Source organism: Oxyura jamaicensis, chromosome 19 (assembly GCF_011077185.1).
Source record: "Oxyura jamaicensis isolate SHBP4307 breed ruddy duck chromosome 19, BPBGC_Ojam_1.0, whole genome shotgun sequence".
In the NCBI taxonomy this organism is placed as follows: domain Eukaryota; kingdom Metazoa; phylum Chordata; class Aves; order Anseriformes; family Anatidae; genus Oxyura; species Oxyura jamaicensis.
This window is the reverse complement of record NC_048911.1, coordinates 532,747-548,919: the sequence shown is the minus strand read 5'-3', so window position 1 is coordinate 548,919 and position 16,173 is coordinate 532,747. Positions and strand designations below refer to the sequence as shown.

The 16,173-nt window shown below is 48.6% G+C and overlaps 1 protein-coding gene across 3 annotated transcripts in view; it reads left to right on the top strand.

Moving 5' to 3' along the window:
• Positions 1–4,318: 4,318 nt before the first annotated feature.
• MPO (myeloperoxidase) overlaps positions 4,319–16,173 on the top strand; it is a 29,763-nt gene continuing 17,908 nt past the window's right edge. For all 3 annotated transcript variants that reach the window (XM_035343300.1, XM_035343299.1, XM_035343298.1), the window contains exons 1-9: positions 4,319–4,455; positions 5,528–5,605; positions 7,029–7,122; positions 8,096–8,271; positions 9,165–9,288; positions 10,153–10,282; positions 11,474–11,680; positions 12,688–13,003; positions 15,366–15,526. In XM_035343300.1, coding sequence (XP_035199191.1) covers positions 5,530–5,605; positions 7,029–7,122; positions 8,096–8,271; positions 9,165–9,288; positions 10,153–10,282; positions 11,474–11,680; positions 12,688–13,003; positions 15,366–15,526 — 1,284 coding nt within the window. In that variant the 5' untranslated portion in view covers positions 4,319–4,455; positions 5,528–5,529. The remainder of the gene's footprint in view (positions 4,456–5,527; positions 5,606–7,028; positions 7,123–8,095; positions 8,272–9,164; positions 9,289–10,152; positions 10,283–11,473; positions 11,681–12,687; positions 13,004–15,365; positions 15,527–16,173) is intronic.

Genomic DNA, 16,173 nt, shown 5'->3' with positions numbered 1-16,173 from the left:
CGTTTGAGGTCTTTTGAAATAAACTGTCTGTTGTTGCACTTACCAGTTCATCAGGGGACTAACGGAAGAAAAACAGCAGCTGTAAGGTTTTGGTGTCTGCCTAAAGTTCATGCCTGCAGGATGGCTCACTCGCTCTGGTACTGCCTTCATACCTCACAAGGTGAACGTTGTCTCCCTGCTCTCCAGGCGCGTGCTGGGCTGCATGCTACCAAATCGCACTGTTACATACACAGACTCCCATTGCATAGTGGAGTCACGCTAATTCCGTTGGCTTCCCCAGCACCAGGCAGGCTTTACAGCAAAGCTGAGTGGAGTCCCGAGAAAGGTTTAAGACCTTCAGGTCTTGGTAGGTTAAAAAAAAATACAAGAAACAAAACAATTCTGCTTTGCACCTTTGGATTTGAATTACTGCTCTGTATCCCAGGTGTTGATGACACTCTTGGTGATACCCAAAGCTGTGGTTTCTTCCTTTGCCAAACTGTGTCCTTCCATAGGTACTTCCCTTCAGTCTAGAAACGGATGCAAATGCAGCCAATGGTCACCTGGGGATTGGCGTCGTCTACTGACTTAGGAGTTGCTCCTGTTTCTGATTCTGTGCATATTCATGAAGAGCTGCCTAACAGGGATGTCTACGTTTTCATTCCTGGGCCTTTGGTGACCATTTACTGCATGCATATTCTCTTTCACTTGGCAGTTTCAGTATGCTCTTCACTTCTGGTAGGCACATCATCACTGGCAACACTAAGCATGTTTGTTAGCAGACAATATTGGCACTGGACACACATCCTCAACAAATTAAAGTAGAGAAGAAGTTGGGAAAGCAGCAAAGCCAGTGGACAGAATCTGTATTTTTGTAAGTTATTTCTTCAGGAAGTTTACTTAGTGTCTTCTCAAAATTGAGAGAAAATATCAATGTGTGGTTGCCCATAGTTGCCAAGATGAACTGGAGTACCTGAGTTCTGACAAGTTTCTGAGTTGACAAAACTTTTTCCGGGAGAACAAGACTTGGGTCAGCTTTTTACAGACCTCAAACAACACAAGAGTTGAATACCCTTGTACAGCTCTTACTTAAGACCTGTAAAACCTGAAGATGTCTAGAAATATGCGGGTAAGAGCTTGACCTGGTTTGTGGATCACTGCCATGGTCCCAGAGAGTGAGGGAGGCAGTGTGTGTCTCTGGGTAGGATGGAGGGTGCATGGGGAATGGGATCATCTGTCCCAACAAGCCACTTACTGTAGGGTTCCAGTCCAAAGCTGCATGTTGTCTGGGGAACCAGATTGCCTCTAAGATGGCACAAAGCAGATGAGTCATCCTGGAGCATGACCACCCATGGAGAGCCAGGGGATCCCTGCCATGGGCTGCTGGAGGATGAAATTACTCCTGGTTTTAGAATGATAGAATATTCCAAGTTCCCACAAGGATCATCGAGTCCAACTGGCACCACACAGGTATTTGTTTAAAAACAGAAATGAACTATGTGCATGAAGCTTTTATCAGTCCTCAGCAGTCGTGTTGGTTGTCAGTGCTGCTGGGCCTGTTGTGCTTCCAAGGAAATGCCTGAAAGACTCGATGGAAAAGCAGCTTTTGTCTGACAGATTTTCTCCCTGAGGACTGGAAAGAGGGCTGCTATTTTTCAGGCTCTTTCATGAGGATATAATTGGCTTTATATAAAGGTGCTGTTTTGTCAGAAAGCCATCTGCAGTCAGAAGGGCTTTGCCTGGCAGTTTTGAGGAGCCCACAACTTGACAGAACTGCTGTAAAGGCAATCAAATCCTTTCCTGCTCACTGGAGCTGCACCATTGTAGCTCAGCAGTTGAACTGCAAGCAGAGATGGAGAAGGCCACCCCTGCTCACTGGAGACACACCTGGTGGGAGAGCATCCTGGTCCAGATGTGGATCTGATCTGGATCAGTCCAGAAGAAGGTTGAACCACAGACTTTAGAGGAGCCTCCCAACTGAACCTTCTATAAAACTGTCACTTTGGCGTAGTTCAAAATTGAGCTGTGGTGGTCCAAAGCAGGCCCAGCCAGGAGGGTTTGTCTCATGAGAAACTCAGTGCTACAGAGCTTGCTCCATCAGTGGCACAAACCTCCACCTAGCAATCGCCACCATCATGTTTTTCAGTAGGAGCACTTGGAGTCCTGCAGTGATGTGGAGATGCCTGGTGCTTTGATCTGACCACCTTATGGTCAACAGAACCATGCTTCCTGCCGGCTCTGTCTGGGCTGCCAGGCAAAAGAGCAGCTGGAAGGTAAAGAAACCTCTGCTCAGAGGTGATGTTGCTTGAGCTGACGTTCATTTTTTTACTCTAGAGGAGCAGCACATGGTGTCTCCTTTGCAGGTGAAGGTGCTGAGCACAAGGGCTTGGCACTTGCAGTGATACTCAGCAGAAAGCTCGTACAGAGAGGCCCAGATACGTGGCCAGTCCCACATGTAGCCATCTGGCAGCAGGTCCACAGTCTCCATGGCAAGGGAACACTGAAGAGACAAAGCCTCTCTCAAAACCTCCCACTGTCAGGATTTCTGAAGCAGTTTTATGAGCAATTAAGTTCCTTATTGTGAAATGCAGTTATCAGCACAGATATGCACTAACTGTCTCACTAGCCTTTGAAAAATCCTTATCCCCTCCTAACCAGTGAGCTACATGAAACAGCAGAGTAAGCACAGAGATAATGGCTTCAACAAGCTGCCAGCTCTGCCCCTTTGCACAAGAGCAGTGCTGCGCTCGTTGTGCAAGCAGCTGATGATGGTGGCTCAGGGAGAGATACTTGCTGCTGTCTCTGACAAGCTGTGTGCACAGGAAGGTGTGGAGTGGTGTGGGGGTACCTCCTGAGGCTCTGGTCCACCCCCTGCCCACAGCAGGGCTACCTCTGAGGACAGGGGAGGCTGCTCAGGGTCTTCTCCAAGTGAACACCGAGGGTGGAGCACCCACCACTTTCCTGAGACCTGTCCCAGCGCTGCACCACTCTTGTGGTTTTATTATGTTCAACAGGAATTTCTTTTGCAGCAAACATGCCCATTGCCTCCTGTCCTTTCTCTGTGCACTTCTGAAAAGACTCCTGCTCTATAATCCTCCCATGAGACAGCTGAATCCAACAGTGGGGTTCTTCTGAGCCTTCTCCCCACCCAGCTGACAAAACCTGGCTAAATCAGCTCTTGTTGTATGTCTTGTGCTCTAGGTGCACAAGATTTTGATTTCACTCCAGTTAGTCAAAAGGTGTCTCAGACAAAGGACCACAGAACAGGACACTACTCCAAGAGCAGCCTCACCTGTGACTGATTGCAAGGCTGGCAATTGGCTTTGCAGATTTTCTTTAAGGGTATGGTGCCACCTGCGTAGTCCAGCTTCGAGGACACAGGCATGTGTGGAGCTGCTGCTTGGAGGCACTGTACCACCACTGCGGTTCCTAGAAGGCCCCATGGAGGGAAGAGTTCAGCTAACAGATGCTCATTTAACCCGGTGAACACCGGCAGAGACTTGATTGTTCTCAGACTGCAACTGCTCCCAGGGAGTTTCTCGGTAGGAGAAGTACAACTGCAATAAACCAGAGCCCCAGTTAGGGGGGGAGCTGATGAATTCTGGTGACCAGCTCCCTTGCTTCTACACACACCAGCTTGTTTTCCTGGTCTGGCAGTATTCCATTTCCCTGCATCATTAGCACAGCTGTAAGATGGCGAGGATTTGTCCATCAGCTGGATTTGCACACAGACAAAGAGAAGGGCTTTGTACAGTGGAAGAGCTGCTGCTTTGCCAGGTGAGCTCCCAGGAGTACACCGGCAATTTGGACAAGGGTGAAACCCCTAAGTGAGCTACCCAGAGCTTGAGATATGCACATTGGAGGCTGGTGCATTCCTGCTGCATGTTCAGCCAGGTGCCCCCTCCTGCTGTTCCTGCCTGTGCAGGGAAGTGTGAGGCACTAGGGGTGATGTTCATGGGCCTTTCCACACCACAGCAGGAACATGGGGCAGGGCAGGGAGGTGTGATGGGGAGTGATGAGCAAAGCAGACATTCCTTACAGCTGGTGCCTCCATTGATACTTATGAGACTTTTTTTTTTCAACCTTTAAGAGCAGCAAAGGATAAAGAGCACCATGGGGAAAGGTCACCTGTCCCTGTAGGACATCCCCAGGGGGGAGTTCAAGACTCCCGAGCCATTGCACAGTGCTACCTTATGTCTCTCCCCCACCAAAACCATGCAGAAGTGCTGCTTGAGCATCAGGCTGTGTGTCCAGCTGGGTGTGCAGAACGACCAGCTTGGTGCGCAGGAGCCCCCTGCTAGGGAGCTGGGCTGGGAAGCAGCACTGCAGAGAGTTGCTGAGCTCTGTAGGTCAGCCCCGATAGCCTGGCACAGATAACAGCCCACTGCAGATAACAGCCTGGTGCAGATAACAGCCTAGCACAGATAAAAGTGTGGCCGTGGAGGGAGTCATGGTGAGGACAGCAGAAGACAGCAGGTGAGAGCCTGGCCCAATGCATGCTTGCTTTTGCTTTCACAGACTACTTACTTCCACACTGTGGATGGGGAGTCAGGACTGTGTCCAGCTGAGGTCTGAGCTTCCCCACCTCACCCCAGGGCTGGCAGAGCCTCTCTCTGCCCCACCACCCAGTGCAGTTGGAGGCCAGCAAGAATGGGGCTGGACCATGCTGCTGTTGCAGGGAGCTCCCCCATGGGGAATGGGTTTTACTCTGAATTTTAAGGTGGATGCTGGGCTACCTTTGCTGGGTACCTACCTTGCTCCATGGTGGGTGCCTAATGATGCTCCATCAGCAGCACCCACAGCTCTGGGCTCTGCTTCTGATAGAGCCAATTGCTTTGGAGTGGCCTTGCTCCATGCTGGAGGGAGGTGAGGGGTCAGTTTTGGGCAAAACATCCCAAATCTCTGCATGAAGAGGACCTTGCATACTGATCTCTCTTCTCTACCCCCACCCCAGCTGAATAGCCAGTGGCAGCTCTCCTAACCCTGTGCACAAACTCCCTGCATGCTCAAGGCAGCTACCGGGCTCTCTTGCTGTCCTCCAACTGCTCCAAAGGATTTGAGTCTGTTTTTAAAATACAGCTGGGGAAATAATTGTCCATCCTTTTCTGGGCTTTTGTATAGACACGGGGGAGCTGCTGGGGACTTGCTGTTCATAATCAGGTCCATGGCTTCTCGGTTTTCCTAGAGTCATAGAATCATAGAATATCCTGAGTTGGAAGGATAAGTAAGTGTCATCAAGTCCAACTCCTGGCACCGCACAGGTCTACCCAAAAGTTTAGACCATGTGACTAAGTGCGCAGTCCAATCTCTTCTTGAATTCAGGCAGGCTCGGTGCAGTGACTACTTCCCTGGGCAGCCTGTTCCAGTGTGCAACCACCCTCTTGATGAAGAACCTCCTCCTGATATCCAGCCTAAACTTCCCCTGCCTCAGCTTAACCCCATTCCCGTGGGTCCTATCACTGGTGTTTATGGAGAATAGGTCACCTGCCTCTCCACTCCCCCTCGCAAGGAAGTTGTAGACTTTTCTTCACTTGCACTTTTTTTGCAGGGATGAAGGCAGAAATCCTCTTCTCAGGGTTGCTGGTGGTCCTCATCCTGTTCCAGGCACATGTATCTTCTTCCTATGGTATTGTTCTGTTCTTGTGTTTTGCAGATCAGGGTCTTGTATGTTCTGAGTAGGAAAAATAATGAAGTCAGGTCTAGGAGAATCTGGATTATTCTCTTTTATGCAGCTAAGCCCCAAAGAGATGTCAGAAAAAAACATAGCTAGTTAGTATGTATTGTGCCAGCAATCCTGACAGTTTCAGGTGTTTATCAGTTAATTTCCTATCTGATTTCTTAAGATCACATTATAGGAGAAGTCAGCTCTCAGAACAGCTCCATCCCCACAGTACAGAGGTCCTCCCACCCCACATGCTTTGCGAAGTGTCCCCTGGGAGTGTAGTTTGGCCCTGCCAGGCTGCAGTGCTAGTAGCTCCATCACTGCATGCATCATCTTTTTTAGGGAGGCTGAAAACTGAACTAATTTCTGTTCCAGTGCTGATTTACCCCTCCAAAACCTGTAGAGACCTCTGCTTGTTAACTCATGATTTTAAATGATTATGGAAAACACATGCCAGACCTTGAATTTATCTCATATGATGGTTCAGGCAATAATTTTTCTCTCCAAGATTGAAAAAGAGGTGAACTCTGGGTTGGTCATGAAAGACAGTTTAAAGAATCTCAGGAGAATCTTGAGATTTTTTTTCCATTTGTGTTGATTTCTGAAGCTGTAGGAAAATGATCCCACTCAGGGAAGTGTAGCAGGGGCTTCTCCTCCTGCTCTGTGATCCACAGCCAGCTGATGATGGGGACAAAGTCCATTTTTGGAAGCTCCCCAGAGCAGGAGGGAAAGTGATGAGAGTGGCAGGAGAGCGGGGGTTGCAGGAGACTGGGAAAGTAGTGGGGAAATCAGGGTGAGCATCCATCTGCCTTGAGACACGGGGATATATAGGAGTTTTTGCCAGTTGGTGCCACAGGAGAGCAGCCAAACTCACCATAGATGTGTTGGAAAACGTGGTTATACCCATTCTAGTTTAAAAGTGTTGGGGAATGAAGACAATGATGTGAAAAAACAGGAAATGAGAGCTTTTAATGCTGAGCTGCTTGACAATGGCTGCCAGAGGTATCTGTGCAGGCTGTGAAGGCAACTATGGCTGTAGGCATAGAAATAAGATAAATGACATTATTTGGGGTTGCAAAATATTTTATAGAAATAGCAACTTCTCCCCCATGAAGCAACAGGAAGGATCATGCCTACATCTCTCACATGGCCATGTGAAGCCTCCACCAATGGAGAGACCCTTTCCATGCCTGAGGAATGCAGTCATGCACAGATGTCTCTCTCTCTCTCTCCAGAGAGAGTAGCAGCAATTGCTTCCAGCACTGCAGTGCCAATATCCCCAGGTGCTGGTGGCACAAAGAGAAACCGACTGCGGCACAAGGAAGCTCTGACGTGAGTAGGCATGGGACAGTGTTCTCACCTCTGTTCTTTCCTTTCCCCTAATGAGATCTGTCCAAGGAGCTGTCAGATGCATCCCTCCTGAGCAGCGTGTTTGAAGCCAAGCAGATCGTGGATTCAGCCTACAAGGACACACGCGACCGGTGAGAGCCAGGCTTGGGCACAGCTGTCTCATGTGCATGAGCCATGGCACATGCTCCTCTGGCACATTCTGGAGGGTCACAGCCTCAAGGGGGTGTCCACTCTCCTGTTCATATACCCTTATGGTTTCCCCACCCATCCTTTGCTGCCAGCTCTCACCCTCAGATCCTCAGATGGGCCTGGCTCTTTGCATCCTGCAGCTGATGGTGCTTCCTCGTGCATATTGGCTTCCCCCAGTTTTGCACCACATCTCCAGTCCGTGGTGTCACTCAGAGCTGGATCGGTGTTCTCCCTGCTGAGTATTGCCTGGCTCTGTTTCATCCCTTGGGGAGGTCCTGAGGAGGGCTGGAGCCAGCACAGGCTCCTGCTAATTTGTAGTTTTTCACCCCCTATGGAGGAAGCAAACCACTGTAGACTTTGGTTAGGACATTTTGTGGGATCTGACCACAAAATGTCTTAATGACTCCAGCTCCTACCATTATGGTGTGAGAACATATGGCTTCCTAATGACCTATACACCTCCTCTTTCTATAGCCATCTGCTGAAAACCCCTCACTGGCTTAGGAACCCTCCATCTGAGAGCTTTTCAGGGCTCCAGCAGCATTAAGTCAGGGTGACATGGAGACACTTGGGACCTCTGGATGGAGACAGGCACCTGCAGGCATTTATTAGTTGGAGAACAGTTGAGTGAGATTTGGTTGCCTCAAAGATGTAAAGACCTGAGTGCTCTGATGTTTTCTGGCAGGTTGGAGAGATTTCCTTCCAGCACCCACCCTGCTCCTCTGTGGAGGGTGGCAGGAGCAGCCCGCTCTCTTCCAGCCACTGTGCAGGGTGTTAGGTGACTCTGCCTTTGTTGGCAATTCCAACTTGTAACATGGCAGATCTGGGGTGCCTGAGGCTCAGGTGTGCAACCTGCAGGACTCATGGCTTTGGCCCATTTCAGTCCTGCAGAAGTTATTTTATTCTCCCTTGCAGCATAAAGAAGAACCTGGAGAATGACATCTTGACCCCCATAGAGCTTCTGAGATATTTCAAACAGCCCGTGGCAGGGACTCGGGCTGCCGTGCGGGCTGCAGATTACATGGAAACCGCCCTGACCCTTCTCAAGGAGAAGCTACGCTGGGCCGTGAAGGGGGACTTCAATGTCACAGGTCGGGGTGTCACTTTGCTGGGAGGAAGGCAGAACAGTGCTATTGCAGACAGACAGGGGGCTTGGTCAACAGAGCTCTGGGGGGCTTATGAGGAGGGAGGGGAGTCATGGGGTGCTCCAACATTGCTCCAGCATGAGTGGGAGTGGGAAGAGGGAGACAGGGCTGGGCGTGCCCAGCTCCTGCCGCTCTGTGCCAGGAGCCTTTCTCCTTGCCAGGGCACCCCGCGCATGATGACAAACCATGCGGTGACACAGCCTGTCGGTGGCAGCAGCGGCTAGGAAACCTCCAAGGGACTCGGGAAGTGTGCTAGCAGTAATGGCCAAGCAGGATTTGCTGGCTGAGCTCAGCCACTTACCTCCCATACAGGAGGAAAGCTTCGAGGTGGAAATGCAAATGGCATTCCCTTGTGCTGCCTGGCCACCCGGGGGTGCCTTCTCCGAGCAGCTCTGAGTGTGTGTTCAGTGGTGGTGAGGCACACTCCTCCCATAAGGGAAAGATTTGTAACAAACTGCTTGGATGACCACAACTGTTTGCAATTTATGGTGGAGATAAAAAGGAAGGGGAGAGGAAGGGAAAAGGATTACTAATGCTAGAAACTCATGGCCCTTCTTCACAGGCTTAGTAATATCTAAGATGTGATCACAACTTTGGTGGTTTTAATGCTTTCCAAAGCAGAAAAAGCAATCTGCTGCTCCAAAGAGTATGCTCAGCACAGGTCATAGCAGGATGACCTTCAGTGAGCCCCTTGTGCTCCTACAGTAGAGGGTGATACAGTGGTAAAAGAAGGTGTCAAGGGTATGAGAATGGAAACTTTTTCCTGAGCCAGAGAGGTACCACAAACCCAACAGAGCCAGTGTGTTTCTGTGTGTTTATCCTCCATGGTTACCTTGCAGACATGCTCACACCAGCTCAGCTGGGGATGATTTTCAAGGCAAGTGGATGTGACCAGCAGAATGAGGAAATAAACTGTGAATCTTCTGGCCGCTACCGAACAATCACTGGCAAGTGCAACAACAGGTGAGGGGGCTGTGTTAAAGGGAGGATGGATGCATGGGTCCTCCATCAGTAGGAACAGACCTATGGACCCACAGATGATCTATATAGGATGCCTTATTTAGGGTTTTAGAGCCCACAGTGTAGTTTCCTAGATGTGTGAAGATTTTAATTACAGCCTTGCTCAAGGGTTCTCGGTGTCATACATAAATGAGCTCTTTGGCCAAAATGCCAATAATTCTGACCCTTCTCTTTCTGCTTTCTCCTGGGTTTTGTCTGGACCTACCTGCTTGCAGGGTTTCATAGTGCTTCATGGCTTCCCACCTGGGTATATGACCTGGCTGCATGTGAACTGGGGCATGATCTGGCCATCTGCATGCCCCAGTCTGTGCCCAGGAGGAAATCTGGACACTCAGGCTGGGTGCGAGCACCTTGTGCAGGTCCCACGAGCATATGGATGGACATGACTGTAACATGGAAAAACTATTTCTTAGTACTTACAGAGCTTTCCTAGTGAAGGGGAAACTATGGCAAACGGAGTATTTTCAAAGGGACAGCACAGGAATATTCCCCATCCCTCCCCTGCACCTGCTAGGCAGAGCATGTCCTGGGAGCTGTGGCCATAAACGCTTTGGCCATAAAAAGCTGTGTCTTCCCTTTCTCAGGAGGAAAGATGAATTCAGACAGGTCTGCCTGCCTAGAGGATGACTTTGCCTTCAGATGTCTGTGTAAGAAGCAGGGAGAGAGCTAGCTGTGTCCTTCCATTTTCAGAAGGCGGTGGCTTCATTTGAGAGGGGTATCTAGGATCTGGGGTAACGATGGGTCCATCAGACCTGAGCCAGACCTAATGCCACTAATATTTTGCTGTTCTTCCATTCACTGGTGCAGGAAAAACCCACTACTAGGAGCTTCAAACAGAGCCCTGGTCAGATGGTTGCCAGCAGACTATGAAGATGGTGTGTCAATTCCGCATGGGTGGACAGAAAAAATGTGTTTCTCTGGATTCCCCTTTCCACTGGTAAGTCCTTATAAGTCTGTTAGTTAGCATCATGGTGATCAGGAGGCAGGAAGATAAATTCACTTACTTCAGGTGTCATCTGACTATATGAGAATCTCTATGGTGACCTAATGGAAATGCTTTCTCACTCCCATGCTTGGATGAAAAGCAAAGGAAAATTAATCTGATTATTGCAGAAGAAACAAAGAAAGACCTGCATGATGCTTTCTTTTAACTCAAGTGCATTTAAGCCAATATAAATTACTTTAAGGTCTGACTCAGCTTTTTTTTTTTTTTTTTTTTTTTAAATTTGTTTTGTGGAAGTTGTTTGTCTCTTGAATTGTCTCCTGAAAAGCAGTATGTCAGAGAATAAAATGAGCAAGAGAATCTCTGGAATAAAAGACATTGGGGAATAAATTCTGTTTATGTACCCATGGGTGAGTGATCAGTGAGGGACGTGTGTGGGCTCTGCTGGCACCTGGAGGGGAGATGGTTTCAGGTCACTTGAGCTTGGTGCACCACCAGCAGTAATGAGGAGCAAAGATTTTCCGTGTTGTGTGCCTTATGGTCATGGTTCCTTGAGCTTCCTAACTCTGCTCTAAAGCACATTATCAGACTGGAGCAGTTTTTATCACTTTTTCTGCAGTAATAACTGATGGAAGAGCTGATGGAGAAATGGTGATAGGGGACAGACCAGAAGAAAAGAAAAAGGGTTTGGGAGAGTATCCTGCCTATGGGAGAAGCATACCTGACCAAGGAGCATTTGAACTGTGAAGGATTATACATGTGCTAGCAACTAGAGGGAATTTACTGAGAAAACCTTCAGAAATTTCTAAATATTTTTTTCCCTTACACTTCTATTTCAAAGCAATATTTGAAAAAAAAATGCCTCCCTTTCCCAGTCTAAGAACCAGAGTATGGCTCTTTCTTAGCCGCTTCCATATGTCCATTAAGGAATGCTCTTTGCCTAGAAGCTCAGAAACCTGGCTAGATTAAAGAGTACAAGGCTCAGCAAAGAGGGCTCTCTGTAATTCCTTCCAGTCCAGAGGCTTTCTTTTTTTTTTTTGTTTTGTTTGTTTGTTTGTTTGTTTGTTTGTTTTAATGTGACATATTGAGGAATCATTCCTTGTGATTTTTTGTTGACAACCCTACAGATGCACCCATTCCTATAGCCATTTCCTAATGCACTTGTTCTGCCTTCATCCCGTGCAGGTTCGAAAGGTGTCAAATGAGATCGTCCGTTTCCCCCCTGGGCAGCTCAAGCTGGACCAGCAGCGATCACTCATGTTCATGCAGTGGGGTCAGTTTATTGACCATGACCTTGATTTCAGTCCTGAAACCCCAGCCAGAGTCACCTTCAGTGGCAAAGTGGATTGTCACACCAGCTGTGCTATGCAGCCCCCCTGCTTTCCCATCAAGGTACAGCCAGCCTGCCTCTTGCAGAGAGGCTAGGGACAGGGTATTGGTCCTCCAACCAGGAGGTGCTGGTGGCTCTCCCTGTCCTGGCCACCAAGGAACAGCCTCACAGAGCAGGCCAAGGGGACAACAGACCACTCTTTCTGAGGTGGCGGTGCTCACTCCAAGGAGCTGTGCCCAGATGTAAACACATCCACAGCCTTTCCCGTTTCCAACCCCATCTCCTTCAAGAATACGGATTTATTTCAGAGGTATAATGCAAAGACAACACAGACGGTGCCTGGGTTATAGTAAGTATGTCAGAGATAGGATTTGGTGAGTGTTAATGTTCCATTGGTACCCTGGAAAATGCCCATTTGGTGGTTAACTGCTCTATAGTGTCCGGAATGAGGAAGTGGCGAGGACCTCTCAGCAGTGGCTAAGGCTTTGAGCTAGAAAACTCAACAGCCATATTGCAGTCTCTGCTCCAGTAAGCACACGTCCACCCTGCAGCACTACTCTCCTGATTTTCGGGATGAATTGCAGCTCTGGCTCGCTCGCATACCCATATTTCCTCCCAAGGAAAACTGTGAAGGGTTGGGGCATTACTGAGTATTTGCCACATGTGCATTTGAGAACACAGCAGTGTTACAAGTGCTGGAAGGCAACTGTCCACAATGTGGAGTAGATATGGACATTAGATTGCAATATAAGATAGGAACACATGAGCTTCTAAGATTTGATCTGATGTGTATTTACCCAGGGGAAGAAGTTTAGGTATCCATGAGACTTTCTTTGTGGATATTCAGGCACCTCCAGGCTTTCATACATATTCGGGAATCCTAAAAAAAGCATCTCTGCTGTCTGTCTGACCCTTCATAGGTGGGATTTTGGACCAGTCTCAACACTGTCTACCATGAAAGCTGCCTCTGAAATCACTCCTGCCTGGCTTTTCTTATGGTTGTAGTATCACAGTGCAGAGTCTCTGCTCCCCTGAAATGATGATGGATTATTCCCTTATCTTTCTTCAGATCCCACCCAATGACCCACGAGTTAAAAACACCAGTGATTGCCTCCCATTCATTCGCTCAGCTCCTGCTTGTGACAGTGGCAAAGCAATTCGAGAACAGATCAACGCGCTCACCTCCTTTCTTGATGGCAGTGTGGTGTACGGCAGTGAGGAGCCTTTGGCCAACAAGCTGAGGGATCAGACCAACCAGCTGGGCTTGCTGGCTGTTAATCCGAATTTCACTGACAGGGGCATGGCGTATATGCCCTTTGACTACATGTCAAAGGACCCCTGTCTCATGGTCAGCAAGGAAGCTAAAATTCCATGCTTTCTTGCAGGTAAGTTGGCTGTTGAAACCCTTGTATGTTCCCTGGCCTTGAAATCTAGAGTGAACAATTCCACCAGCTCTGGTTCACTTCTTTAATTGCTTGTTTCTTGTATTTAAGTAGAAAAGGAAGCATAACAAAACGTGGTGAATGACTGAGGCAGGCAGGTAGGAGAAAGCTCTTCACTTCCTGAGTCTTTCTTGTGACCATACCCCTGCTGTGAGGTTTCTCCACCTGTGCTCAGCAGCCCTGCCTTGGAGTAGAGCCAGCAGGGACACAGTGCTGCCATGGGTGCCATGGTGCACCCAGGGACCCATGCAGCTCCTGGATGGAGCCAAGCGAACACAGCAGTAGCAGACTGGCTGGGTTGCATTGGCTTGTCCATGCTCATCACTTGGCAGCTGCCTCTCTCACATCTGGATAGATACAGGTGTGTTTGTGCTGGGCTGGGTCACTACCAAGAAATATTTGCTAGTGCTGCTGCACTGACAGAAGCTCAGATCCCAGCTGGACTGAGAACAGGACTGATTGCAGACTGAGGTGACCCCGCCACTGGGAAGGCTGGGGGTACACTGGCAGCATGCTGGCAGCACAGACCTTTACCCATCGACACAATCTCCTGCTCCATTTGTCACCCTTTTGGCATCCTCTTGACCATTTCTTCAACCCAAGCTAAGTGCTTTTGTCCTGTGCAGAGCCAGGACCTTCCATCTGCTGCTGCTTGCTGCTTGTCCTGTTCCCAGCACACAGAGGCCAATATGTTTCATTTCCCAAGGCCCTGAGCAGTGCTCCCTTCTCCCTGGTTCCTGCTAGTGAGGAGCAGGGTGCTGCTACAAGTGTGTGAGAACCCACAGAGGAGAGTTTCTCACCCCTTGGTCCTTCCTTTTGGCCAGCATGACCTCCTGTCTAACGCTTGATGACTCTGGTCACACATGTCCTCAGTTCATGGCACCTGAGGGCATGACAGAACTCATCAGCTGTGGAGCTGATTTCTGTTCCCTTGCCCCCTGCACATCTGGCCTAGGCTGCTCTGAACAATATCCCTGTGCACCTACCTTGGTGATACATCCAAGGTGATAGGACTGGCGGGAGAGCTCTGCTTGGTGTATCCTCCAGTTCCCTTCATTCAAGTTCTTGGTGTTTTCTGTTTCCCTTGGCCTCTCACACCTGCCTATCTCTCCCATCCATTGCTCCATGTCTCCAGCTGCTTCCCCAGTTCATTGCAGGTCCTTAGTGAGGACCCTGTGGGGCCTGTGGCAGATACCCAGTGGCAAGCAGAGCAGGCAGGTGCATCGGGTGCTTCCTGGTGTGGGCTTCCCATCTCAAGCACCTCTGGGCTGCCTGAGCAGTTACTGTTAAATAAGCTGGGTACATGGACATCAACAAAATTATAGTGAAGGGGTTCAGGCTTACTCAGAGGCTCTTTGCAACTCCCCACAAACTCCTTTGAAAATTCAGTGTCTTATTTGTGACTTTTCTGGTCCCTGAGAACTGAGGCAGCTGTACATGTGCTGTTACCTAACAGGGTTCAGAGATTTCATTCTTGGAGTTCCTTTGGAAGCTCTTAGTGGATGCCGTCTGCTAGAGGAAACCTCACAGTGTTTGTTTTGTCTCTTCTTCCGTAGCCTCTTACAGACAGTCTTTGATAGTTAATGAAAAGGGCTCTGTGCTGAGTGCATGAGCAAATCCTTCTATTTACTATGGATCTAGGGGACTAAACACTATGCATTTACTCTTCTCTGAGTGCTTCTTTATACTCTCATCACCTGCTTGCTTTCAGGTTTCCTGCTCTAGACATTTGAAGAAGGATTTAATATTTCATTGTGATGCCTTTTGTAATTTATTCCTTCAAGTTGTGGCTCATTTTGCTTTTACTTTTACTTTTCTGAGAGCTTGATTGTGACTGTCTTCTTTCTTTGGCCATGTTTTCAGCTGGTTCGAAGGATGCCTTCTGACTTACAAAGCTTCCTTGGCTGTCCTGACTTCCCTCTGCCCATTTTCATTTCTGTCTTGAGCTCTGAGACTGTCGCTCTGATACAGGAGTCTGGAGGAGACCTACTTGTGTTTCACTCCTTAAGTTACCTCTCTTAGACCTTTTTTTTTTTTTTTTTTTTAACCAAAAAATGGGCACAACCATGCTTATCTTGACTGTTGCTGCTTTGGCAGGAAATGTCTTTTCACCAGAGCTCTTTGGTCCTCTGGACTGTTCCTTCTCCTTTTGTGTGGTTCTTATCCATCTTCTTCATGATGCAGATACTGAGACACCTAAAAAGCTCTCTGTGCATGGTTCAAAGCAGGTTATTTGCTTTCTCCCAGCAGCCAGGCACACTCAGGACACTGGCAGTAAAAGTGAGCACTCTTGTGATACTCATAGGTGACTCTCGAGCAAACGAGATGCTGGAGCTGGCATGCATGCACACGCTTTTTGTGCGGGAGCACAACCGCCTGGCTAGAGGACTGAAGAGATTAAATCCACACTGGAATGGAGAGAAGCTCTACCAGGAGGCACGGAAGATTGTGGGTGCCATGATCCAGGTACAGCTACCATGTCACACCCCAGCTCTGCTGCCTTGTCTTGCAGCCTCACAGAGTTAATATGGTGGGATTGCTAGCATGATTTCCAGAGGGTGCAGTGTTTTGGGGTGCAAATAAACAAACGTTATTCACTAACTCCTTTAGTCTAAAGTAAAACCACCCAGAGATACCTGAAATAACATGTGCAGAGGGGATCTCCCTGAATCTTTGATGTTCCGCTACTGTTACATTTCCGAACTGTTTGATGTGTTTTTAACTGCATATCTTTGTTTGATGAACATGAGGACAGAAAAGTCAGAGGAAAAGTTCTCCCAGTGTTTTGTGCAGCATAATAATGCTATTGGAGATTTGGATTAAAATTCCTCTGGATTGTAAGTCTGATCCTCTCAAGAAGCCCCATGTGCTGGTGGGTGCAACCAGCCATGGCATTCTGTTGTCCTTATGGTTTTAGAACAGAGATGCTTGGGTCCATGCTACACTACAGATTTTCCCCTGACTGAGATGCTAGGGTCGCAGAAATACTTCTGTGCTGTGCTGGTCCTGCTCTGAGCCTCCAGTTCAGAGCAGGACCAGCTTCAAAACCAGATGAGGCTTCACAGCTGGCAGAAAAGGCTGGCTCCTATGACAAAAGAAGACACAGGGTTACC